General features: G+C 37.9%; 1 protein-coding gene across 3 annotated transcripts; it reads right to left on the bottom strand.

Moving 5' to 3' along the window:
• Positions 1-117: 117 nt before the first annotated feature.
• On the bottom strand, positions 118-27,842 carry LOC139983392 (zinc finger C3H1 domain-containing protein-like). 3 transcript variants are annotated; one of them, XM_071996957.1, is made up of 28 exons: positions 27,232-27,842; positions 24,826-25,058; positions 24,403-24,535; positions 24,013-24,062; positions 22,139-22,408; positions 20,961-21,119; positions 19,933-20,058; positions 19,144-19,385; positions 18,548-18,722; positions 17,643-17,840; positions 16,482-17,164; positions 16,138-16,269; positions 15,372-15,604; positions 14,657-14,831; positions 13,846-13,956; positions 12,684-12,867; positions 11,757-11,945; positions 11,478-11,642; positions 10,769-10,926; positions 10,055-10,178; positions 9,181-9,362; positions 7,995-8,252; positions 7,092-7,352; positions 6,318-6,419; positions 5,708-5,747; positions 5,010-5,072; positions 4,186-4,266; positions 118-3,330 (listed from the first exon to the last, which is right to left on the bottom strand). In XM_071996957.1, the coding sequence occupies exons 1-27, from the start codon at positions 27,746-27,748 to the stop codon at positions 4,195-4,197; spliced, it is 5,235 nt and encodes a 1,744-aa protein (XP_071853058.1). In that variant the 5' UTR covers positions 27,749-27,842; the 3' UTR covers positions 118-3,330; positions 4,186-4,194. The 3 variants fall into 3 exon arrangements, with proteins under 3 accessions (XP_071853058.1, XP_071853194.1, XP_071853121.1); XM_071997093.1 differs by lacking the exons at positions 22,139-22,408; positions 24,013-24,062; positions 24,403-24,535; positions 24,826-25,058; positions 27,232-27,842 and adding an exon at positions 22,048-22,100; XM_071997020.1 differs by lacking the exons at positions 22,139-22,408; positions 24,013-24,062; positions 24,403-24,535; positions 24,826-25,058; positions 27,232-27,842 and adding an exon at positions 21,868-21,924.

Here is a 27,842-nt window from a genome sequence, read left to right as displayed (position 1 = left end):
TTTCTAGCATTTGTCAGTGTTCTGTTCGTGAAGTCCAACAATACACAACAAATGTACACCATCGTAACAGCAAAACCCGAGTCCATCATAAACACCGTACAACCAAACCTCAACACAAACAAATTTTTTTCAAGTTTTCACTTGTTTATTGCAATATTTACTTCTGATAAATCTGACAAAACATGTAACAAGAAACAATATAATAAACAAACAAGCAAACAGGTTTTCAATTTAGTACTTTTGTGTATGCTACACAAATCAAAAAGTTGTTTTCTTTTTTGTGAAAGTTTAATTTAAAATGAAACCAAAATAGATCTAAATATAATTATTACTTTTTCAGGGTTGTTGTCAGGTTTCTATCTATCAACATTCAAAGTCCCTCAACAAGCAAAGTATAAAAAGACATCTCTTCAAAGATTTCATATAAAAATATAGAAACAGCAGAAATAATAAGGTACTGTGCCAAATCCTCTAGCTGTTAGCGCTAAATGTCCTAACTAGGCAACTGTTAGTGAACCAATGAGTATGTCAAAACCAGAGATAAATAATAAGTCAGTAATATGACCAAGTCATAACCTGTAATCATGACAGAATTACTGGTTAGATGAAAAGTACTTTTGGCATTTCATTAAAAGTTGTTATCACTTTGGGCTTGTCTTGCTTAATTTTAACTCTTGGCTACAATAGTTTAACATACAAAGGAATACAATACTTGGCCAAAGAAAGAGTTCATTGCAAAATGCCAAGTTCTGTGTTTCTCTTTTTTTTTTTTGGAAAGAAGGTAAGAAACAAGAGATTCTACTTTGTCTTTATCTGCAAACAGCAGACTATGATACCTATCTGAATGAATACCATGCATGTTGAATATGCATATTAAATATACGCTTTGCATATGCATGTTGCATAAATATGTTTGATAGTTGTTCAACAGAGTTGTGTTATAGTCGTCAATAACTAGAATAAGAAAGTTTTGTCGGTTGATCGCATTTAACATCATGACCCCCCCTCGCCCCCCACCAAAATAATCCCTATCATGTGAGATTATGAGAAACAATTCAACAAAAGTTTGACAAATATAGAATATTGTGTGATGTCTTCTTCTTGAACAATACTTTGGGGAGAAAGTTGTTGTTCGTATCTGACGTTTCCTCACAATCCACACCTTTCTGCTGACATCATTCATACGAGAAACGAATCCACATCTTTCTGGTAAGGATTGATCCATCATAGACGAGTATATATTTCTCCTCCTCTTCTCTTGGCTGCTGCTGTTTGTCCAGATATTTCAATACAACTGCTATGCTTTGTTCAGATGGTATCAATTCAGTCAGTTATTTTGATTTGATATAATAAAGACTTGCTGGCCACATTCCAGTGTGAGAATATCAGGATTAGAATTCACAGAAGACAACAAATATTTTAGGATCACAAAAATCCTGGGTTAGTCTTCCCCCCTCCCCACCCCCCAACTCCCCTTCGATTTGGAGGATAAGATCATACAAAGTATCACATGTCATACTATGAAATTGAAGAACACCTAGTGACCGGTTCGTTACACGGGACTGACATACTCTTGTGCAACTGTTTGTCTTCTGATTAGGGTTACCATACCTTATGTGAATGACAAGTAGTTATTACCTGAGGAGGTGTCTAATTTAATGGTTCAAGTTCCCCCTTTGAGATGAAAATATTCATTTTGGAGGTAACCTACATGAAAATATTATCAGATAAGTTTGAAGTTACTATTCACAGTTGAGCTTTCTGTGTTCTACTTTCAGTAGTTAGATGGTCAAAATCACTGATGAGAAAACTTTTCCATGATATTTGTTACAACTTAAACCTGAACTACAGGTCTAAAAACCCAGACATTTCTAACAATCTTGTATTTCAGTCAGAAACTCATGTAGAATAAAATAAAGAGGTTGTATGGTAACCATAGATTTTTCACAATATCGACCGATAACAATACTGCACACCATCTCTAATCTGAACAGGTACTAGACTACTTTCCTTCTTACATCTACGATCATTTCTCAAATGAAAACAAGAGTTAAGCTCATCCTGAATAATGAAGGATGCCTCAGTCACAAACTAACATGCATAATAGGGATATACAGACCATACCATGCTTGCAATGAGAAAACACTGGTACTTTCAAATTACAAATATAAATTTAAATTATATGACAGACAATTCCAGCAAAATTTAATATGTCATTAAAACTGAAGTTTTCATTTTGATGAAAGAGAAATGTATCCCTTGTATTTAACCTTCAATTGATTTATAATTAATAAATATGGAGACATCTAGAACAACTTCCTTCAGCCACATTTCCAGCAATATTTCATCACATTATGCCTTGAGTTAAAACTTGACCAAAATGTTGATGCTAAGATCCAAAGTTTACTTTGATCTCTTGTCCAATACTCACAAAATGATATCTCAAAAGTTTAAAATATTTAAATGCAGCATTTTCTTGAATACAGTTCACGTTGACCCTCCATTTTTTGGTGGGACATGGATTTGAGCATTAAGACGATAAATAAAAAAAAAATTAAAGCATAAATGAGAAAGTTTAAACATAAATCTTCATGGAACACAACGTTTATGGATCTCTCATTTGTGTAGAAGACTGTGTGTGGAATCAGGGCAGCTTTATTTCTCGTTTTATCACAAACTTCCCATACAATAGCCGTTACAAAGTGACTGGATTATTTAAAAAAAAAAAAAATTGTTATCACACACTCTGAATTTCTCCAGTTTCAATATTGAGATAAAACACTTGATCTTTTCAGCCTTTCCTTCTAAATAATATTAATCACTGTTTAATCTCTTTCAGCCATGCAACTTTAAAATTTCCAACTTTCTCTTACAACTTATATTAAACAGGCTCGCTGTCACTGTCTGTAAGTCAGCCGTTACTAGAGAAGCCAAATCATACGAAACAAAGAACACTTATTAAACCTTGGAAGACCAGACTCAACAGAGGAAGATATTTACTAAAAATGTATTATTAACCTTAAAATGCTGGAATGATCTTCATAAGTTTAGAACCAAAAGTCCACCACAGTGGGTCAATTGATGTCCCTTACCCATCTTCCCCACCACCTCACCCATGCCCCAGCTGTAACAGATCTCAAATTTCACTTCCAAAACTGACAAGACTATTTTAAGGATCAGGACATCGTCTGATATACTCACAGCAAAGATCCGAGGGTACATTACCAAATATTGCAGTCTCCTGCAGCCCGACGGCTTCCAAAGAGTCCCCCAGTGTAAGTCGTTGTTGTACGGTTCATCTCACATGGCAACAGCTGCTAGATACACCCTCTAGAGAAAGAGAAAAGAGGCAGAAAAAGGGGGCAAAGAATAGAATACTACCAAATTAGCCATAGAATTTACACAGCTTACTAACTATGATGTAATACAGAAAAAAGAAAGGCAGGGATGGCTACCACTCTCTGGTTTGGAATTGCTCCGTCGAGTCAACCTGGTGCTGGTGGACCCTACGAGGAGTTTGTGAGAATGTAGCGGCCATGGGGATCCTGCAGAAAAATTAGGGTTTCATAGTTCAGGAACAATGACTTATGTAACTCTGTCAAGACAGTCTGATCAAGTCTAAGAGTCATCCCAAGCTAAGAAAACCATCATTTGGCTGACCTTAGCTCAACCACCAAGGAGCTGAGGTCATTGATAATGCTTCCTGTATCTGGAGGTCCCTGGGGATTCATCCATCGTCTCTGGGGGACAGAGGATAGCATAAAGGTTGAGAAACTACACTGTATAGAACATATAGTCTGCAGCCTAAACAAATGGTAACAAGGAACTTTTACAAAAGGAACTAAACTAGAGAGATTCTCCACAAAATGGCCACAATGTTTGATAAATTACACACTTTGAGCACATCCCTGGTGGAGTTAGAAGAACTACTAACCTGGTATTTATACCATTGAGAGACACTAATAATATTTAACCTTTGTTGCTATAGCAACACAAAGGTTAAAGGCAAGACCGCCTTGCAATGAATGTTAATAGCATCAAGGAACGCTTCTTTTCCCTTCACTTTAGAGAATCCCTTTGTGAGGATTAATTTTGGAGTCTTCATGCCAAGAAGATTACATTGTCTCTAACTATGACAGACATGACTACACAGTGTAACAAAGCTTGTGTATTTTTACAGTTTACCTCTGAGCCTTAACGAGCTGCCTCTGGTTTAGCTGCCACAACGTTCTCCAATATCCCAGACTGTTCCACTGCCTGACTATGCTAAATGTACCAATAGGGAGGAACATATGAAGAAATAGATAAAACGTTGTGAGGAGAGGTGGATCAGGAATGCTTACAAATGTAGCAAAACAAACTTAAAGCACCTTCCTGCAAATAGCAAAAGAAATTGCGCAAACTTTCAAATCCCTCAAATCCTTCCAAATTTGCAAAACAATGAAGTTTATTAACAACATTAAAGTAAGACAACAGAAGAGAAACACATTTTTAAAGTTTCCAATTGCATGCCCTTTCGTATGTGATTTATCCGTTATTACAAAGTTCCTTGGGTAATTGATTTTGGTTTTGGAATAGAACAGGTTTCCATATGAAAAACAATGAAGGAATTTGGAAATCTGAATAAATATTAATTTACAAGAGTTGAAAGTGGAGATAACTGATCAATACTGGTAAACTACAAGGTAAAATATAGATAATAGAGATTTAGACATAGTCCAAAACAAATGTGTCGCCAAAAACTACACAACTTAGTCACCGGGCTAAATGCCAACTGAAGAATGTGTCTGTCAGTTGTCATGGTGAACTTAAATATGAGAGAGATTGGCATAAAGATTGGTCCTAGATATGATAAACCTACAAAACTAAGATGAAATGCGAGATAAGAAAACATCTAGAATAGGCAAAAAATGGCCCCCCCAAAAAAGAAACATTTCAGGAGATTGGCCAACATCACAGAAGCTGGGTTGTTTTACTTAATACTGGTTACAGAAAGAAGAAGGTATTACGTGTCTGGAGAGAAGTGCTACCAATGGCAGGGCTCTCGCAGCCTCAGAACATAGGGACGATACCTACAAAATGGTGGTGTGGGCAGAACGAAATATGGAAAGGGAAAAAAACAAAAAAAACAGTCATCCATCATTAGTACCAAATAGATGTTGCATGAATATTGATATGGACAACAAAATATCTCCATATATTGCAGACTAGAACACAATGTGACATAAAAGTACAATACAGAGTGGAACTATAGCACAAGACAATTGTCTCAATTAAAACAGCTGTTAGCAACTGTCATTTATATGAATATTCATGTCAAGAGAATACATCAATACTCATTAGCTGTAAGCACTACACTACAATTGTCTCAATTAACACAGCTGTTAGCGACTAATTTATATGAATATTCATATGAAGAGAAAACATCAATATTCATTAGGTTAAGCACTACACACCTTTTTAACAAAGTGAGGATTAATTTCAGGACATATCCGACAGAAAGAAATAATTTTAAGGACACATCCGACAGAAAAATGCCATTTCATTGCATCATAGCTTTTATGTGCAGTAACTTTCATAACATAAGACACATTTAGTAACAACGTGACTATTTTCTAATTAGTTAAAACTGACAGGTTATAGCCTCTCCATTATCAGTTGGATTTAAATATTTTTTCCAATTAGGTGGAAATAATGATCCCAGTACCTCTTTAAAATTCCCCGTTTTCTCAGTGGCTCGAATCAGTCTAAAAGGAAAAACGTTGGAGGTAAAAATAGAGTGAAACTTGAAAGCTGCAATTATGCTCTCCTCAGATGTGATTTTCAAATCATAATAATCATTAAAATCATCGAATGGTCCAAAAAAAAAAAAAAAGAAGCTGCAGCTTGATAAGCTATGTAATTCCGACTAAATCTATTATTATTTTAAAATCAGAGAAAAGAATTTTTACTTCAATTAAATACGTTCCTGGTTCTCTTGAATTTACCTACCTAATGCCGACATTGGTATATGGTAGCAAGCATATTTACAACTTTACACAATCTTGAGAATCTTTATTTCTTTTACCCAAATATGAATGAATTTTAAATTGTAATCACAATCTTAAACGTGAAACTTGGCATGACAGTTTACCTTAAAGTCTAACTACAGTATATATATATATATATATATATATATATATATATATATAGATCAGGGTCTAACCATATATATATAAATTAGATCTAACCATATATATAGGTCTAACCATATATATATTAGGTCTAACCATATATATATATATTTGGGTCTAAAGAAAAGGAAGAGAGTTTCTTACGCATTCCATAGGAATAGACACTTTGGGTGGGTTGCAAGGGTACTTTTGGCAAGAAATTTGATATAATGGTATCCTTCATCAACCCATAGGAAATCCAGAAACCTGAAAGATGTAAAATAACATCAATGAACTGTTGAGAACAACTTAAGCTTTGAATAATAATTCGAGCCATGTGGTTATTTCAAAAGCACTCAATAAACTGCAAGCATGTACACCAAGCAGCATGGCATGACAGGAGGGATGAAAGGGGGGGGTGGGTGGAGGGAGTGTTTCCAACCAATCACCTACTGGATGAAGGGGGATGGGTGCTGCACCAGGAAAATACTAATAAATAAACTAAAAAATTAATCATATTTTAAATGTAGTACTGATCGATTCAAACCAATACCTAAACTGTCATTATGCGCATCAGGGGCATATTGGGAGGGGAAGGGGGAAGGGTAGGGGGATACCTCTAGCTGCCAACTTTCAGGTCAATCTCCTTCTGTGTTCAGTCCTGACAATCTGCTGCACCAGGAAAATAAGGTAATATGAAAGTACCTATATGATCTAACATGTGACTTTCAATGCACTACTGCTAAGTTCTACTGCTATGCACTACAATGCACTACTGCTATGCACTTTGCACTACAATGCACTACTACTAAGCACTACAATGCACTACTGTCATGCATTACTGCCATGCACCCACAAGTATTGTGAAAAAACTGGCAACAAAATATTCTAAACCTCCTGTATCCAATTATATAATACAACAGTTGAGTACATCCTTACTTTTGTAGGAGACCAAGATTTTTTGGCATCATTGAGAGGTAATCTTCATAAGCTTCTGTGATATATTTTGGTTGTAAGTAGGCGAGATAAACATCAAGAAGAGTGTTGTGGAAGGAGTAATCGATGTAAAAGTGTTTCTCATCAAAGGGATAAGTGAAAGAAGATGGCCGAGTTGTGATAATGTTCTTCACCAACTGTCTTAGTGTTTTTCCTCTCTCTTCTGGTTTTGGGCCGGGTCTTCGTAACTGGTACTGGAAATATCTATGAGGAGATTAAATTATAACTTATTCATCATGACTGGTGTTAGATATTCACCTTTCCAGTGTGTCCCCCCCCCCGCCCCATCACCTCCCAGGGATGCATTAACCTACTCATTGACTACGGTTGTAACACTGAAAGATGTCATAGTATTATCCACCCCCACCCATGTCACCTCCCAAGGAAGCATTAACCATCTCATTGACTACGGTTGTAACACTGAAAGATGTCATAGTATTACCCACCCCCGCCGATGTCACCATCCAGGGATGCATTAACCATCTTATTGACTACAGTTGCAACACTGACATATGTCATAATATTATCCCCCCCCCCCACATTACCTCCCAGGAAAGCATTTATCATCTCCTTGACTACGGTTGTAACACTGACAGATATCATAATTATTTATCTTCCTAAATATGCACCATCTTGATAACATTTTGGAAACAAACAAATAATTTTGAAATAGAAAAAAAAACCTGAAGAGCAAAAAGAAATACTGTAACGTGCCGTCGTATAAGTTTGGAAATGAATCAAAATTGTCAACCAAAAAACACAGAAATCAAAAGAAAATGTTTTAAGGTTCATCAAACATTCCAATATGAAATATGGGAATCGGTGGGAGTACTCTGTTAAACTTACTCCAAACAAATATCTAACAATCCCTCTCCCCTAGAGCGAGAGGATAATGCCAACTCAAAGGCATCCTTTGGTTCCATTCCTAAGTCACCTTCTCCTCCTTCTCCTCCTCCTACTGCTGATGGTGAAGATGATTTAAGAGTCAGAAGGAAGCAAAAACAGAGCCAGATGTATGCCTGACTGGTTTCTAAGATTGGCTGGAGTCTCTGTTGCATAGGCGGTGACTTGAAGGAGAGTGGAACTGGCTGGTTTAATAAAATTCTAGGAAAACGAAAGAAGGCGATTAATGACAAAGATATTTTGCATTATTTGAAGCTCATGTAGGGGCCAGGGTAGGTCAGGTTAAAGGTTATTGTTGCCATATCCCTAATCAGGTCAGGTCAAAGGTTATTGTTGCCATATCCCTATTCAGGTCAGGTCAAAGGTTATTGTTGCCATATCCCCAATCAGGTCAGGTCAAAGGTTATTGTTGCCATATCCCTAATCAGGTCAGGTAAAAAGGTTATTGTTGCCATATCCCTAATCAAGTCAGGTCAAAGGTTATTGTTGCCATATCCCTAATCAGGTCAGGTCAAAGGTTATTGTTGCCATATCCCTAAACAGGTCAGGTCAAAGGTTATTGTTGCCATATCCCTAATCAGGTCAGGTCAAAGGTTATTGTTGCTATATCCCTAATCAGGTCAGGTCAAAGGTTATTGTTGCCATATCCCTAATCAGGTTAGGTCAAAGGTTATTGTTGCCATATCACTTATCAGGTCAGGTCAAAGGTTATTGTTGCTATATCCCTAATCAGGTCAGGTCAAAGGTTATTGTTGCCATATCCCTAATCAGGTTAGGTCAAAGGTTATTGTTGCCATATCACTTATCAGGTCAGGTCAAAGGTTATTGTTACCATATCACTAATCAGGTCAGGTCAAACGTTATTGTTGCCATATCCCTAATCAGGTCAGGTCAAAGGTTATTGTTGCCATATCCCTAATCAGGTCAGGTCAAAGGTTATTGTTGCCATATCCCTAATCAAGTCAGGTCAAAGGTTATTGTTGCCATATCCCTAATCAGGTCAGGTCAAAGGTTATTGGTACCACCAATTTTTTCAAGTGAAAGGTTACCATTGCCACTCTCAAATCAGGTCAGGTCAAAGGTCATTGTTACCATACCCAATCCAGGTCAGGTGAAAGAAGATACCCACCTAAAGAGATTGAAGGTATCTTCACCAGATGCTCCCTCAGTTGGGAGGTCGTAGAATGAAGCAGCACAATCTGAGAGGAGACTGACAGCTTCAGCTGGGAAGCCCTCCATGTTCTCTAGTTTGGCAGCGGTATAGTAAAGCTCTGGTGATGGGGGACACTTAATGAAAGCCTCGTAATAAATCTGTCAAGGAGAAACACAAACTTCTGATAATTAACAGAATTATTTAATGACTGCAAAAACATCAAAACTGTGCAATCATATCGAACTTGGACAAATTGAAGCAACCAAATTTGAGGGCAAGACTAAGGGAAGAATGCTTTATGTTTTATTTGCTGGTTAGGAGGGTATTTAATTAGATTAGAGACAATGGGATGCATTATAAACGTGTGATGAAGTCATCACAAAGCAATCAACAAAAACTCTGGCATAATGTTTTATTTGCTGGTTAGGAAGGTATTTAATGAGCTTAAAGACAATGGGATGCATTATAAACGTGTGATGAAGTCATTACAAAGCAAACAACAAAAACTCTGGCATTATGTTTTATTTGCTTGTTAGGAAGGTATTTAATGAGCTTAAAGACAATGGGATGCATTATAAACGTGTGATGAAGTCTTTACAAGGCAAACAACAAAAACTTTACTTTTTTTTTGCTTGTTAGGAAGGTATTAAATTAGCTTAAAGACAATGAGATGCATTATAAACATGTGATGAAATCATTTCTTGGCAAATGACAGCTTTTGAAAGAAGTAACAGAAATTTTCTACAAATTAGATGAGTTTAGGGAGTGAGGGCAGGGGGTGGGGACATTATCAGAACCCATATTGGAAAATAGAACAATATGAAGAAGCCAATGATTATAATTTGGTTACCTCTCTGACTTTGATGATATCTTGGGATCTTTTCATTTCTAGGACAAGCAGAGTCTTCCAGATTGATGTTTCTACCGGATACTTCTCAAGGATCTGTCTGCAACGGTCTACTGCTTCTTGCATTCTGTAACAATCAGAGAGATTCATCTCACTAAAATACAGATATATATATACATAGACTTGTGGCTGTAACAATTAGAGGGGCTCATCTCACTAAAATACAGATATATATATACATAGACTTGTGTCTGTAACAATTAGAGAGATTCATCTCACTAAAATACAGATATATATATATACATAGACTTGTGTCTGTAACAATTAGAGAGATTCATCTTGCTAAAATACAGATATATATACGTAGACTTGTTTCTTTTAAGGTTTCTTTCATTTAAGTGCTGTTTTACTTTGACACAAATAAATTATATGGAAAATATCAAAGCTGCAAAGACTGAATGATAAATATCACGTTTAATTGAGGAGGGATGGGGGGGGGGTTACCACTCTATACCACTTAGCATCTTTAAACCCCCTCCACTATTTGTTGATATAATATTTTAATTTGATAGACTAGTAACAAACTTGGCATAATTTTAACTTTGACAAATGCTCCATTGTTTGTGGTAACATATAATGACATCACTAACGTCCTTCCAATAGTAGGGGTTGTGGGTCATTCAAGATTAATGATAGTGTAATAGGCCTACAGTCTACCTGTTCGATGAGGTGAGTACAGCTACCCAGTTATGGTACAAGATCGAACAAGACTGAAATAGGTCATCTTTCACTGACTGACTAGCTGTCTCGAAAAGAGTCAAAACGTCATCCACGGAACGGCTGAAGGGTTGATGCCACGGACAAATGAAATGTGTCTACGAGCAGAATAGAAAAACCTTTTCATGAAACATTTTCTTTACCTTATGAATCAACATCTAACGCAAAAATCATCATTTCAAATTTGAAATTTCAGTTTCTGATTTGCTGATAAAAATGCTTCAAAAGAAATCTCCTTTGTTATTCTTCATTCTATCTCAAAATGATTCTGTGCAAAAACCCTTCCAAAACTAGAATCTTTTCATCTCTTCCAAGCATATTTCAAATAATGAAAACCAAGCTCTTTAGCAAACATCAGACAAAACCTTGTGATATACATATTTTTAAATGCTGATGCGAGCTAATAAACCCATGTCTTGATAACTGTTATGTTGTTTCTACTGAGTACCTTGCTCCTACAGCACACCTGAGCAGTTTCAACTGGATAAAAGCGCTTGTACAAATTCATATTTATTATATTATTATTACTCTTGATTAGCACCAGCCAAACAGAGAGCCGATAACTTTCCTAGGGCTGCAAACTAATTTCTAGTATGGGGAAAGTGCTTATTGCTTTTTGGGGGGACATGTTAGTGAAATGTTGCCATACCTTTTTCCTCACATGACCTAGCCCAGATCCGCTTTCCTCAAAAAGACAAGTTGGTAGTGAACGGAATGATTGAAGGTGAATGTAAGCCATCCAGAGAAGGGAGACATCTGGTCGAGTGAGGAAACTGAGAAAGATACCCTCATTCTCGTTAGATGTCAGAACATTCTGTCAACGAAAAGAAATTAACATTGGTGAGGTTTGCGATAGACTGACATAAAAGGAGAGGGCACAGGGGGATGGTTGGGCACATTGTAAAAAACAAAACAAAAGCAAGCTTACTTGAAGAAACTGGCAGGCTTCTTCTAAGCGTCCTGTCAGAAAAAGAACTTGGGTCTGATAGAGGACGGTTTCAAAGATCCGATGTGAATTACGATCCTCTTTCTTCTTTGAAACGTCAGAGGTTAAGAGTTGGAGTATATCTTGGCAGGACGAAATCTTACTTTGGAATGTGTTGGCTACTTCCAGGCACTGGGTTAAGAGAGGGGGAAAAAAGACAATGAGACAAGATGTTAATTCTCCACTCCTGTACGAAAACAAACACAATTAATTCTTACAAAATTTCACTTTGTGAACAATTGTCTGCAAGCGGTACCTAATTTGACCCCCATGCTTTTTCCGGTGACTTCCTGAAAAGAAGAACCCCTTGTACCGATGTGATCGATGCCTACCTACCAGTACTCAGTACTGAGAGGGGAGGTTTTAACCAAGCAGGATGGTTATTAGTTGAGGGTGAGGGTGGGGTGGGGGTGGGGGTGGGGCAGATTATCTAACTGGCAGAAGCTAGTGCATAGCAGCCTATTCCGGTGCTGTGGCCGAGTGGATAAAGGGCGGTGGCATTTGAAGCAATGAGGTTTAGCAATCTGGAGGTTCCGGGTTCAAAACCCGGCTGGATCATAGTAAGGTGGGTTTTTCATCCAAGAGCAATCTACTATTTTCCCATCTGAAATGACTTTCTAAATTGAAAAGATTCCAAATTTGAGCTAGAAATGTTGAATTGGAAGCCACACGACGTGTAAGTTGTATCCGTAAGCCCTTGCGGGTTCCTCCCACATTTGTGGTCATTTAAGCATCATACCAATTAATGCTGATTACTATGGCCAGGGATAAAATTGGCCACCACAACTCTGGGTACCCTGGGTGCTAGCCATATATTCCTAATACATCATCTCCCAGTACGTGGAATAATATCACATTTGAGGTGTATACCTTCCAGTACACAGTGTAGTCTTTGGTATGCTGCATAGCTTGTGTACAAATCTCCACCAGATCTGGGTGTTCTGGTCTCGATGAATAAAGAGATAGATAGACAGGCCAGAGGTCAGGAGATGAAGGATTATGTTCCAGCCCTCTAGACAGAGCATTCAAGGCACGGTCCTGGCACTCAGCGGAACTAAAAGAACGGAGTATAAGAATAATGAAGATATTAAATACCTCTGTTAATGTATTCAAAAAATATCTAAATCTGCTAAATTGAGATATTATATGAGTATAAGGCTGGGTGGATGGATAGGGGAAGGGGGAGGAATGAGCTGGGGACAGGGTACTCATTCCAGGTGATCAAAGCCCTTTAAGAATATTTTCTAAATTAAAGAGTTAAAAGGGTCTATCTCCTACAAAATGTTCTGTATATCATAAAAATTTTGCAAAAAAAATTGTCTGAACTAGAACAACAACCCGCCAGTGAATTTTTTGCGGTCTCAGAGATGTCTCAAGAAAAATAAAAAATTCAGTCTATGTTATATCATCACAAAAAAATGAGCTAGCTGTTTAGAATTTAGTGACACTAATGATGCTGTCAGGTAGGCCTATTATCCCCACTAATTATCAACTGTACTGCATTGACATTATGTTTTTGTGAATACAGATTAAGTACACACACTTATTGCTTGAAAGTCCTCGGAATCAAAGCTTTGAAATCAACAGCAGATCGTTGGTTAGGTACGGCCCAGTCAATTCTTCACTCCTTATATCTGGCCCATTCATTCAAAAAGGTTGCCCACCCCTGTTCTAGATGAATTCGTTCAAGGACCTCGGCTAAATGTGAAACTAACTAACACAGCAAATCGTGCCTCTTCAGCAAATGCATTTAGTCTAATACCAAATAAACCCAATTGGAAGAATAGTTTACAACCGTAAAAATTGGGAATGAAACATTACGGTGTGGCAACATATCTTTCAGCCAACTCTAATTATTCAACTTTTAATTATTAATAGACAAAAATAAAAACAGAACTACAATGCCCAACAATACTGCCACTTCATACAGATGGCGTTAAATCATCTTTAAAAAATTATTAATATAATCACTATGGTCCCCCATCCCCCCACCCCCCTTCCCCATCCCCCTCCCCCCACTCCACCAACTTACCCCTCTTGGAGAATTAAGCTGACAAGTTTCAACCAGAGCTCAGTGTCGTGGGATTCTTCCAAAACTAAAGATTCCAGGTTTTCTATATTCTTCTCTCTACCACAGTAGTACCTGTAAAATAAAAAAAGACAAAACCAAGAATATATGAACAATTCCTTGATAGGGAGGATTAACAGGAGGGAGAAGGAAAAAAATAAATATTCTTACTAATTTTTTTCATTTTTAATTGTATTTTTTTTAAATTTTCTGTTGAGTTTTGGAAGTATTATGCCAATGCGAGCTTGAGGATAAATACATTTGTAACACCCCTTGTAATTACTGTTCAACTAGCCGCTATGTGGAAAATGTCACATACACAACACATAAGGTTGCAATGAAACTGACGACATATGGATAGAAGCTTAATTCTAACCTCTAGCCAGTTAAGAATCATATTTAAGCTGACAGGCATTAAAAAAACAGAAAAATACACAGTTAGCACAAAAGTGACATATTTGAGTAGTTACATAATAAAGTTAATTTATGGCAATCAACACCTAGTGCAATGTAACCTTGTGTTATATATGACTATGTTGGGAGGTAGATACAAACCAGATGAAGGAAATGAAAACTACGAGAATACAAAAATGTTCACAGAATTCTTCTAGGACCCCCCTCCCCTACCCCTCCCTCCCCCATCAATTAATCAACTAAAAAGGAACTGAAGGTATCCAACAATTTGTACATAAATATTAATCCACTCCGATGGAATGGACATCTTAAGTTTCAACCCGACACAAAATCAAAATATCAGAGCAGTCGTTGAGTTTACCTGCTATCGTCAACTCCCATAACTTGGATGGCCTCGGGAACTTTCTTAGATCGGAGCACTTGGAAGACGTCTGCCTCTTCTTCCTCTCTGTGGGATGATTCGGTTCTGTTTTCTTTGTCGCCCTCTTTCTTTGGTTTCCACTGTCTTTCACATAAAATGGGAACTTCTACTTTATCTGGGGAAAGTTGCAAATCATGATCAATAAATTTAATAACTAGGATTCAGATACAGAAATATTTACTGGAAGCCCCCCCCCCATAATTGAAAGAACATGAATTTAGAGACTAAAGCAACACAGAACAATATAATTCAATACAGACTAAACACCACTTAAATCCAACTCAATTAATCTCAGCACTTTCACGTTTTTGCAGATCAAATGATACTTTGGCAGAAAAATGAAGAAATATTGAGGTCAGCCATTCTTACAACCAAGTTGCAATGCCCCCTTTATGTCGGCAAAGAATTATCCACTCCTCAGAACACTGTCTATGACCAGATGAAAAAGTTATGAAACATTCCTGAACATTTATCCCAAAAAGAACTTAAGTGACAGTGAAGCAATGATAGCCTTCTAATCCCTACTTCTGTGACTTAGAGAAAGTACGAGGTTAAAGCAACGTTGCATTGTCAACCTTCTAGTACAAATAAAAAATCAACCCTTTTGATAACGAGAAAAAATGAAAAAATAAAATACTTCTGGAAACAGACCAACCTTTTCTCAACTGTCGTGTAACAGAATTGAGGCAGAAATATTGTTTATCTTTGCTTTGGCAGCCAGAAGTCTCCTTATTAACTTGCTCTGTGAGAATTTGCAGAAATCGACTGATCTTGTTACTTTGTTCTTCGGGTTTCATCTTCGGTGTAATGTTGACCAATGAAGGGGCGTATGACAGAAGATCAGTTAATACAGCCTCTTCTGATAGGAGGTAGTCTCTTTCATGTTGGCTAAACGAAACAACAACAAAAACAGCGTCTTAAAAATTACCGAGTATAATTCATCTTTTGAATTTCTTTCATGTGATATATTTTGACACCACCTGTAAAATCTTATTTCTCCATTTCACCACTACTACAGCAGCTTCATTTCAAAGACAGTCCTCAGCCGTTCCACAAATTGAGATGGATGGGATAAAGATCATTTATTTGGGCATTTTTTCTGCGTCTGCCGTCCAAGTTCAACGGTGGGTACTTTTAATATCAGGTGTAACAGGCTGATATATTCAAAGTGAAGGTTGCAAACATCTCTGGTGCTAAAGATTTTTTTAAGTACAAAAACCAATCCGACTGCAGGGTAATGACTCCCTGTTCCTACCCTGAATAGTAATTAACAGAAACACTCTTGTCTCTGCTTGGGAAAATTAGTTCTACTTTTCATGTACCATTATCAATATGAGAAGAAGGGATCAATCAGTAACTACATCATCACAGAACAGAAGACAGAAAAACAGACCATTCAAAATACACAATTTGCAGCTCACCATTTACAACTCGAGTCATTACAAACACCATTCAGTTCAAACTTGCAGAGAACTCTTCTGGGGTCGACATTATTGGAGAAGGTTCTGGATGTCGGAGAAACACCTGTAGCTTTCCAATATGACCTATGGAGCCTGGTGAGAGAGAAGAAAAAAAACAAAGAGAAAACTTGAATTCAAGATTAATGTCAGCAAAATGTTTTTACAAGGAGAGCGAGTCACATTCAAGGCAGAAGCTGTTATAACACAGAATGACTACATCAAAATGCAAATCGAATGCCTTCTTTAATTTATGAAAATACTGAAGAACTGAATATTTATATGCTTGTTAAAAGTGGTTGTCTTACCGGTAGGCTCTAAAGCACAACAAAGGGCTAACGTACGTCCCCATGGTAACATTTGAAAAGTTCTCTTCTACATCATCTGCACGTCCCATTGGTATCCAGTGTTTCTTGTTCTTTCCTAACGAGAGTTCTGCTGTAAAGTAGTTACTAGGGTGCAGATAATCACCCCTCTGAGGACCTACTAGAGGCCTGTCAGAGTACCTATCAATCATTACATTTTCTTTCTTTTTGCCATCAACAACTTTTCCAGCTTCCACCAGGCTTTTCTCGTCTTGACTGTAATTGAGTTTCTCTGTAAAGTTTGTTATTTGAGTCAGTCTCTTCTGCTTCCCTGATAACTGCGGAGTTAAACTGGAATTGTCGTCCAACCAGGATCTTCGTCTTTTAGTTCTGCCCACGCCATTATTTTCTCTGTCGATATTTTCCTTCTCTGTTTCACTGTCTGTCTGAGTCGGTGTGTTATTGACGGAGAACTGAATCTTATCCTTCTGATAAATTGACACGGCTGGCCGAGGAGTCTCCTTGGAGTTCCTCTTCCTACTATCACCATTCAACGATGCTGCACTGGGTTGACTAGAGGCCTTAGCTTGCGCTTCTTTATATCGTTTGATCTTCAACGCGTACTGCTCTTCCAGTTTCTTCAGTCTATGTAACTCGTTGGCTCGGGTCTTGCCTGCTTTTGATACCTATATAGTTCGGAATAGAAGAGAACAGAACAGAGAAAAATCCATGAAAAGAATTTGGCAAGGAGGAATTTGTCATTATTGTTATTATTTACAAAACAAAATAATGCCAGATCTCAGAGGTCTGAGTGATTGACTATGAAGGTAAATCGGACGTTGTGAATAAAGAAAATAAACTTTACCTAGAAAAAGGCTCTCAAAGCTTCCCATACTGCATATTACTTTATAATTACAGGACAATGTTAATCTTAAGATTCTCCATTTTGCATATAAATAAACTTGGTAACATCTTGCTTTCACCTTTGTTAAGAATTTGTTCATTCGCTGCACTACTGGTAACTTCTCTTCATTTTCAATCCTGATAATGTGATTTCGGGCAACGACTTGACTCAATCATTTAAGTCTTTTATATCCATGTCAATTACGGAATATATAATATACATAATCATCATCCTCTTACAAACATAATACAGGTACATACTCCATAATTATTGATCCTATCTTTGGAGGCCAGCTGCGTCTCTCTCTTGGTCATGGCTGCTTGTTCGTCTCTTAGCTGTTGAATGGTAGTTAGGAGGGGGAAATCAACTACTTCAGTCACCTTAAGGGCAGACAATTCCTCTCTCAGTTTTTCTTCTATTGATACACAGATCTCTAAAGACGAGGCGCTTCTCTTTTGCTGTGTATGGAAAAAAAACAGAAAAGGATTTAAGAAATGAAGTAAGAAATGAATTTTGCAAATGTCTGACCATTTCAATATCTTTTACTTTCTTTTCTGATCTAGCAGAAATTGGGATAAATTTAGGTCAGTCACTAAAGAACCAGTTTAAGGCAGAGTAAAATAGTCGAGCCTCATAAGTATAAAGTGCAAATGTGTGTTACATCAAACCAGTGACTGTTTTGTACACTGTATACAATATACACATGTGCATACAAAATACAAACTTGAAAAGCACAATATTCTTCTATCATTTTGCTAAAGATAAAACATGAGGGTGTTGTGGTCAAGTAGTTTAGGCAGTGGACTTGTGATCTAAGGATTACAGGTTCGAGCCCTGGCCAGATCATTGCTTTGTGTCCTTGGACAAGGCGCTTTATCTCCATTGCCTCTCTTCAACCAGGTGTATAAATGGGGACTTACGAGGGAACTTGTAAATATAGTTGCGTGCGCCAGTTTGTGGCTGCACCCTATGGGAAGTCCCCCGGGGGACACGTGACTTTGGTGCATTGTGGTGCCCCAGGAGCAATTGATTGAATTGTGCACACTTTGGTGTGTAGGTGTGACAAGTTACAAATGACCAGGGGTTAAGTTGTAAAGTCGTGTGAGGGCCTTGGCCCTGAAACAAGACTGCAAACCTAAAATAATAATAATAACATTTGTCTCACCTCCTCATAGTGTTTGTTAACTAGATTCTTGTTTAAAGAAGCAACCTTTTCCATTACAGCTATTTGTTCTTTAAGTTTCTGTATCTTAAAGAGAGCCTTCTGCATGTTGCGTTGTTTCTCTGATTGCTGTCTGGCACTCTCCTGGTATACGTGGTATGTTTTCTCCATTAATGTCCTTGTTTTTTTTTTAAAAAGAAATGGTTAAAAAGTAGATTTTAAAAGTTGATAGAAAATTGATTTCACCTTGTAAACAAATTTTTAAACTTCAGCTGAAATTTCTGCCCTATTTCTATTTACCTTTTTGTCTAAACCTAGGTAACTCTAATGTCGACAAAAATCAGTTAAATCTTTTTTTCGACATTGACAGTACTTTTCATACTTGTAGATTGTTACTAGCACAGATATGAGTAAATTAAAATGAGTAAATTCAACTCAACTTTGGTCCCTACTTCTTCTACTTTTTTCTCCTTAGCAGCAATTTTTCTTGGCTTGGTTATCGCCAGCAAGTACTCGAGCTATTTTCCTTCTTACCAACAACACCCCTCTTCCCTTTGCGATGGTGATATAAGGAAACTTACGGAGTGAAGTTTCCTTACCTATTTTTATTTAATTTTTGTTCCAAGTCTGCAATTTTCTTGATTTCTTTCTGTTTAGATATGGACTGTTTTCCATTCAGCTTCCCCTTCTTTTGCTCTCGTCTGGCGATTTCTTCTTTAAGTCTTCTGTATTCTGCTAGGTGCGTTTCAGGTAATTTATTCAAGGCCTCTGGTGTTTTTGGAATTACCTTTTCTTTGGTCTCCTCTTTGATGGAGTCTTCTTTTTGGGTCTCTTTGGGTTGCTGAGGTGAAATGATACAAAAGGAAACATGAAACAACAAATTCTTACTGCTCCTCAAAATCTTGAAGTATTCGATCGTGTTTCATAACACTAGATTTTCACTGGGATCGCAGTTTCAGCATTCTGTCTACAAAGCTTTCAGCCAATGTTAGTGGTTTTCCGTCCAAATTTGACAATTTTGTAAGACTATACCCATATGATATTTTAAATTTTGGCCAAATCACAACTTTTTAAAAACCATCCCAAATTAATGCAGAATAATGATGGTGACCATTTTGGAGTTAACATCAGACTAAATTAGTGGAAAATTGAGCTCCTATTATTTAATCTCAAATCATCAAATCTTGATTTAAAAATTAATAAAAATAATATCGTATTTCGGGGCAATAAATTGATTAGAATTTCACTTTAACTCGCATTTAAATGTGTCTCTGAACCTTTGAACAATGGTTTACACCGCAAACACTATATATAACTGTAATACCAAAGAAGGGGAAGTAACATTATAAAAGACAAAAATGGTAGATTTGTGAATGAACCATCCCTACCTTTGTAGAGTTCCTGGCTTGTTTAATGTACTGCTTCATCTCAAAGAAGGGATCTGCATCTGGTTCCTCATCACTGGAGTCACTGTCACCATTTACCGTGATCACAAGAGGACCGTGGGAAGGAATCTAAGGCAAATCATCACATGAAATGGTTTTCACTTATGACAATCATACACGATGACAACAAAAGAGGCTAAGACATTCCCTCAAACATTTATGCAATACTTTGCCTTGCTATCATAATCTTTTGGATCAAGTCAATGAAGTTGCAAACAAATTAAATTGATAAGGCTTACAAGGCAAGCAATAATATTTCATGATTACATTAACCTTGCCCTTCATTTTAAAAATAACCTCTCTGTGCAATAAATACTCAAGGTAAGAGAATTAACACCAAATGTTGGAAAATATCTTTTTAAGGATTCGATTATGCACAGAGCGTTCCTTTTCATGCAATTATTTTGCTTTACACAGCTTAATGATTAAAAAAAGTCAAGCAACCATGATCCAAAACCCGTCTGGACTTCTAAAAGTGTGTTAACAGGCTTAATTAGTGTGCTTACCAATGGTGTAAACAGACTTAGTATGCTTACCACTGGTTAAACAGGCTAAGTTAGTAAACCAGTGGTAGAGTGCTTACCAATGGTGTAAACAGGATTAGTGTGCTTACCAATGGTGTAAACAGGATAAGTGTGCTTACCAATGGTGTAAACAGGTTTAGTGTGATTACCAATGGTGTGAACAAACTTAGTATGCTTACCACTGGTGTAAACAGACTTAGTATGCTTACCAATGGTGTAAACAGGCTAAGTGTGCTAACCATTGGTTTGAACTGGATAAGTGTGCTTACCATTGGTGTACACAGGCTTAGCATGCTTACCAATGGTGTAAACAGGCTGAGTGAACTTAGCACTGGTTAAACAGGATAAGTGTGCTTACCAATGGTTTAACAGACTGAGTATGCTTACCACTGGTGTAAACAGGCTTAGTGTGCTTACCACCGGTTTAAACTGGCTTAATGTGCTTACCACTGGTTTCCTGTTAATTCTGGTGGGTTGATATGTAAAAGTTTTTTCTGGGTATGGCGATGATCCCCCTATTGGTAATTCGGGTACCTCCTGTGGCATCACTTTATCTAGTACTTCAGTCTTTGGTGACAAGCTGATAGTTTCTCCCTTCTCTTCACTCTGAAAGGATATGAAACAATACTATTGCAGTTGAATGTGATCTGTACACAATGCGTACTGCTACCATGAGAGCAGCTTTGCACATGATGGAATTATCTTAACTAATTTGGATCTCAAGACCCTTCATATCTCCTAGAAGATTTGCCATTTGAATCAAGCTGAAATGTAGCTGCAAAGTAGATTGAACTTTCAGATTACCTTGTGAAAGTCGTTGGTTTTCACAAGTATCAGCAGCACTACAACACTGGATGCAAACATTTTTATCAAAATGAGAGATTGTAGACAGTAAAGAAAGCAAAGTCACTAGTTTCATGCCTTTTTACAATCGACTCATTTCAACAGTTGGAAATTCATCAGATTCAATCAAAACTATCAGTCGTTGAGGAGATGGTTTAGGGCGTCAGAGTAGCATTCAGTCTGTGCTTATAACAGATGGATAAAATATATACATATATAATATTGACTTTCATTACCTGATTCATAAGCTATGTTTTTCAATAATGAAGTCCTCTGGGCAACTTTAGATGCAAACATAACATATATACTGTAGGTCGTTTACCATTACCTGATTTGTGACCACTGCATTCTTTCTAGAAGCCATGGTTTTCAATAATTAAGCTCTCAGGGTAAACACATATATAGTTGTTTACCATTACCTGATTATAACCACTGCATTCTTTATAGAAGCCATGGTTTTCAATAATGAAGCTCTCATGGTAAACACATAAATATAGTTGTTTACCATTACCTGATTTGGAACCACTGCATTCTTTCTGGAAACCATGGTTTCAATCATGAAGCTCTCATGGTAAACACATATATAGATGTTTATCATTACCTGATTACAACCACTGCATTCTTTATAGAAGCCATGGTTTCCAATAATGAAGCTCTCAGGGTAAACACAGATATAGTTGTTTATCATTACCTGATTTGGGACCACTGCATTCTTTCTAGAAGCCATTATTTTCAATAATGAAGCTCTCAGGGTAAACACAGATATAGTTGTTTATCATTACCTGATTTGGGACCACTGCATTCTTTCTAGAAGCCATGGTTTTCAATAATGAAGCTCTGAGGGCAAGTTCCTCCATCTCGTCTTCATCTTCTTCATCATTCTTAGTTGATGATGGAGAGTTGATCTGGATATTGGAATCCTGTCCCTCAGTAAGTGGTGAGACATTCTCCAGCTTGTTTGTTCCTAGGGCATCATCTTCGACGTCCATAGCAACCTCTTCGTAGTTGTCCTGTTCAATGGGTTGGTCTTTACTTGATGACTTTGTCTCTTTCTGAGATTAATCAAATTCAACCCATAAAATTATTTGTTTCATTTGTAGGATCAGACTGCAGTTAAATTGATTATTTTGAACAGCAGTAAGTCCCTTCCCCCCAAATATGAAATATTCTGTCAGCCTACGATATTGCAGCACCAAGAAATAAAAGTCTCCTTGTTGGCCGTTGCATTTTGATTAAAATGATATCAAGTGGCTTATCAAAAGAATTGTGGAGGCCTTTTTTTGGGTGAGGCTTTTTATTGGGGGGGGCTCTTTTTCTGCAGGGGGGGCCCTTTTTTGTGGGAAGGAGTGTTCGGGAGACATGTCACTCTGCTTGACATTCAAGTTTCCAAACAATTTACTTTCATATAATCACTGCTTTCGACCTACAGTATGTATTTGCTGTGGATACATTTTTACATTGATTTATTCAATATATATATGCAGATATATTTGTTTTTTATATCTATTTATATCTATTTTGCTGTGGGTACAGTACACTGCTTATGGCTATGTAATTCTACAACAAGCACGACAGATCAATCTTTGACTTAATGATAATTCCAGTGACTAGCAACATCATATAATATAAAAATAGTATTCTCTTCCACTAAGATACTGAGGGTAATTCATGTACACCAATAATCAATCCAGAATGTCCCAAACAGGATAAGAGGAGGGCCCGGGAGACAATTAAGCACAGGTAGACATCAAAAACCATCAGAAAAGGGAAGGAATGCACATGTGCCCCAATAAGATAAAGATATCTCCATTATGGTATGTTTAAAAATTAGCTTGTAGCTGATTTATAGGGCCAACAAGAATTCAAAATGGGCCCATATTTTCCCATACCATCCCCACACACCCCTCACTGAAGTCACTCCTGAGCCCCATCTCACACCCCTCCCTGGATTCACCCGAGTCCCATCCCCACACCCTCATTGGAGTCACCCCTGACTCCCATCCCCACACCCTCACTGAAGTCACCCCTGACTCCCATCCCCACACCCCTTTCTGGATTCACCCCTGATTCCCATTCCCACATCCTCCCTCGAGTCACCCCTGAGTCCCATCCCCACACCCTAACTGGAGTCACCCCTAAGTCCCATCCCCACACCCCTCCCTGGATCCACCCGAGTACCACCCCCACACCCTCATTGGAGTCACCCCTGACTCCCATCCCCACACCCTCACTGGAGTCACCCCTGACTCTCATCCCCACACCCCTTTCTGGATTCACCCCTGATTCCAATTCCCACATCCTCCCTCGAGTCACCCCTGAGTCCCATCCCCACACCCTAACTGGAGTCACCCCTGAGTCCCATCCCCACACCCCTCCCTGGATCCACCCAAGTACCATCCCCACACTCTCACTGGAGTCACCCTTAAGTCCCATCCCCACACCCCTCTCTGGATTCACCCCAAGTCCCATCCCCACACCCTTCTGGATTCACCCCTGAGTATCTATGGTTTGCATCACACAATGCAAATCAATGCAGAGACTGTCTGGACACTGAAGTGAATTGCAGTATTCTTCATGTAGCTACCATTCAATTGCCTTAGCTTTCAGATACTGTACTATAATGATTATTTGTAATAGGTGTTTAAGAAGTACCTACCATGTCAACAACCCCACTCTGTTCCTTTGCGATATTTGCAGGATTCAGATCTGCAAGGAAAGCAACACAAGACTTTAACAATACTGCATATTAGTAAACCAATAAACAGGGCATACAGGTATACCTAGAAACAGCATAATTTATAGTAAACTGTGCTGTGCAATTCAAGTTTGCCAAAAACTAATGTATTTACACTGAACATTTTTCACATAGGTTTGGTTACTTGGCTGGCTTTTAGAGTTTATTATAAACTCTAAAAAGATGGTCGACTTACCAGCCCGTTTGAGGTATTAACCTAATCCCTATGTTAATTTTCATTCTTTCTTTTTTTTGCCAGTGAATACCTACTGTTCATCTGCAAATAGAAGAATCAATTTATGGGATACTCACCATCAGTCAAACTTTTCTTGCTTTCAAAACCTTTTTTGGCGGAGACTAGGGCTGCCCTCCGGAGTTCCAACTCTGTCATTTCGTCGTCATCTTCATCTTCTCTTGTCTTTAACTTACTCTCCTTTGCAGATTCCTGCAAAAAGTGACATTTGGTCAAAGTAAAGCATACATGTATTTACTTAGCAAAATTATGGGTAAAAGCTTCTGCAAGTACAGTACTACCATCATCTACTCCAAGTGCCAAAATTAAATTGTTACACCTGTAAGGAACAATAAAATAAACTGTATATATATAGTCTGTAATACAAAGTTCTCAGTTCACCTACTTTGGAAGAGATGTACTGCTAAAAGATAATTAAAGAAAAGCGATAATTCTAATGCTTCAAATATATAGATACTGTAGCAGACTGTATAAAGACTCACTGCATTGTGCACGCTAGTCTTGGACCGTGGTCTGTGTCTCGGTATGGTCTTGGAGTTGGCCGCTAACCTGAAGTGTCTTCTAGGGAGACTCCTCCTGACACTTGATGCACGCTGTGTGGAAGAAGCATTCTGGCGAGCTTCTTCAGCTCTCACTGCTCGCTGGACTTCACGATAATCTCGTAAAAGTGTATTGTATTCGGTTGATTTTGATCTATAGTGCTTTGGTTTATTGCCTGTGACATTATTAAGGAAATGACTTCACACAAAGGATCTACAGTGTAGCAAGTAAACTAAGTATATACTGTAGATTTAACCATAATTTAAAAATAATAACAGAGATTCTATCAGATTTACATTTACAGTGGTACTGTAAATGGATCGACTCAAATTTGGCACATTCACAGGGATGTGCTCACGTCGGGCAGCTGCGCCCGCAGTTCTGAATGCCGCCTAGCACAAACAGTATTTTAAACATTTCCGCCCTACACTATTTTGATGATTAACTTTAACAAATTTTACCATTTTTGGCACAGAAGTTAGCTAAAGAATAGTCCTGAAAAAGATAGCACAATTTGCCATCTAAACATACTTCACATACAAATATGGGAAAGGGATACCCCAACCCCTTAGACCCTCCCCTAGAACGTGGATCACACTACCTCACATATCCTCCCCGGCACTCAAATATTCCTGAGCACATCCCTGATTCATTCCTCACAGGTATATAATGTTCTTATACAGACATAAGACACCAACGGCATACACTTGAAGCATAACACAATGAAATCTTAATTAGCTGGGTTTCTGCTAGAACTGTAACTGGCCAACACCTTGCTACACAGAGTGTAGGCTATACGATGAGACTTCTATGTGCAGATTTACCAGTGACCTTTGACCAAATTCACCTTTCTTAAAATCATCTATATATTATGCAAGGTTACAAATAGTTACCCTTAAACAAATATCTGCTGGAAAGTACTGATAAACTATAACAGAGCTCTGTTACTTGCAGTTACATAGTACTGTACATTTAAAAAGTACTTCACACTGCCCAAAAAAAACAGGGAAATTCCATTCAGCTCCAAAATAGTGACATACAGTTTTAGGTGTATTGCACAATGTCAGGATTTTCCAGCAGGTATTTTTGCAATCCGCAATGACACACATCAAAAGTGCTACTTCAGAAGGGATGGTGACTTTGCCACTACATTTCTGTTGCCGAAAGTTACCATAGTTCATGGAACATCAGATTTTAATGCACTTATGCTGCTGAAGAGCTTTAAAGGACCAAAATGTTCTTCATTAATAATAAAAGTACACAAATCCATATCTGAAACCAATTATACATGTTAAATACACTGCCCATCACATGTGCTGTACCATTTAATAACAATTGTGCACGGTAAAAATACACACGCATGTTCAAAAACAACAAAAGTTAATACATACAATAGACATTTATTGTATCAACCAATTGACTCTGCAATTATACTTGTGAAGACATACTCTAGGCCTAGTCCACATCCAATTACCGGAGTAATTATAGAATACAGGGCCACTCGATGATTCTATCTGAGCATCCGGATGCGCGGATGCTCAGTCTCACCCCAGTACGTATGTAAGTACAAAATGTCAAAGTCCCAGTTCTTTCTTTTGAGTGGATGCGCAGATGCGTGGATCCGGAGTCAAAAATTTCATAAGTCCTTTCCTAGTACTTCCGGAATTTTAGTGGGCGTCGCACATGTACAGATGCCTTTTAAGAACGAAACACTACTGATGTGGAATATCTTCGTACATACGGGACTTTCAGTATTGGAAATACGTGATGGTATATGTTGAAACTTTTCGAAAATTATTTAAGTCCATTCCTAGTGCTCCCGGGTGGATTCGCGGATGCGTGGATGCGGAGTCAAAAAGGAAATATGTGATGGTATATGGGGAAACTTTCGAAAATTATTTAATTGCTTTCCTAATACTCACAAGGTGGATGCGCGGATGCGTGATGGAATTTTAGAGGGCGTCATACGTGTAAGTTTACGGACATGTACGGGCTCACCGCGCATCCGGATGCTGGGAAGAGTTAATGAATGGCCCTGTATTCTATAATTGTACCCAATTACCTACCAAATTAAATAACATCAATCCAAGTGAGTGTAGCATTTGTGCTCATCCTACACTAGCCTATACTTAATATCTTTTTCCACATATTAACATGTGAAATGAAACAGACTAGCACAGCAGTGGGATGTGAAAATTATTGTAAATACTGTAGGTCCCTAGGCCTAGCCTTACTTGAATTTTGAAAGGCAACTTTCTAGCAAATATATAGACTAGTCCTAAATTTAGCTGAACATTATTTACTGTTGAGTTACAGATACTCTTATTGACCATAATCAGGAAGGATACGTTCTGCTTTCCTTTTCCTTTGAATGTCTTCTTGTCTGGTTCTCCCAAGGTTAGTGTTTTTTGTAGTTTTACTAGCTTTAGTAGTCCCCCATATATCATTGCGATATCTTCGAGGGCGACTCCCTGTTGTCAAACTTGAGTTTTCTCTGTCGCGAAAACGTAAGATATGGCTCCCCAATAGTTTATTTGATCTGGTATTATTGCCGTCTCCAACATCCCACGATTTACCAACATTTACATCTGGTTTTGATCGGCGAGATGGCTTACCAGCACTAACTTTTGTTCGATCAATCAACGAGCCTAGTGTTACATTTCTAGTCATGTCCATGTGTGATGACGATGCAACATCACTATTAGGCCTAGGCCTTTTCACTCTACCATAGGAATCAACCGATTCCGGTTCATCTTCCCCGTCTGTTTCTGACAAGATAACGTAAACTTCAGAGGGATCTTTTATTTCACCATCCTCTATTTCCTCTACATCCATCACGACGTTTTCTTCATCTTCGCCAGCCATTCCTCAAACATGTATTTCACGAAGGTTTTCCTGTAACATTTCATCCATTTGCAATCCTCAGGTTACATCGCAGCTCTATGCTAATTTTACAAAT

Source organism: Apostichopus japonicus, chromosome 1 (assembly GCF_037975245.1).
Source record: "Apostichopus japonicus isolate 1M-3 chromosome 1, ASM3797524v1, whole genome shotgun sequence".
Taxonomy (NCBI): Eukaryota; Metazoa; Echinodermata; class Holothuroidea; order Aspidochirotida; family Stichopodidae; genus Apostichopus; species Apostichopus japonicus.
The sequence above is the reverse complement of the archived record's forward strand: the minus strand, read 5'-3'. Positions and strand labels throughout refer to the sequence as shown.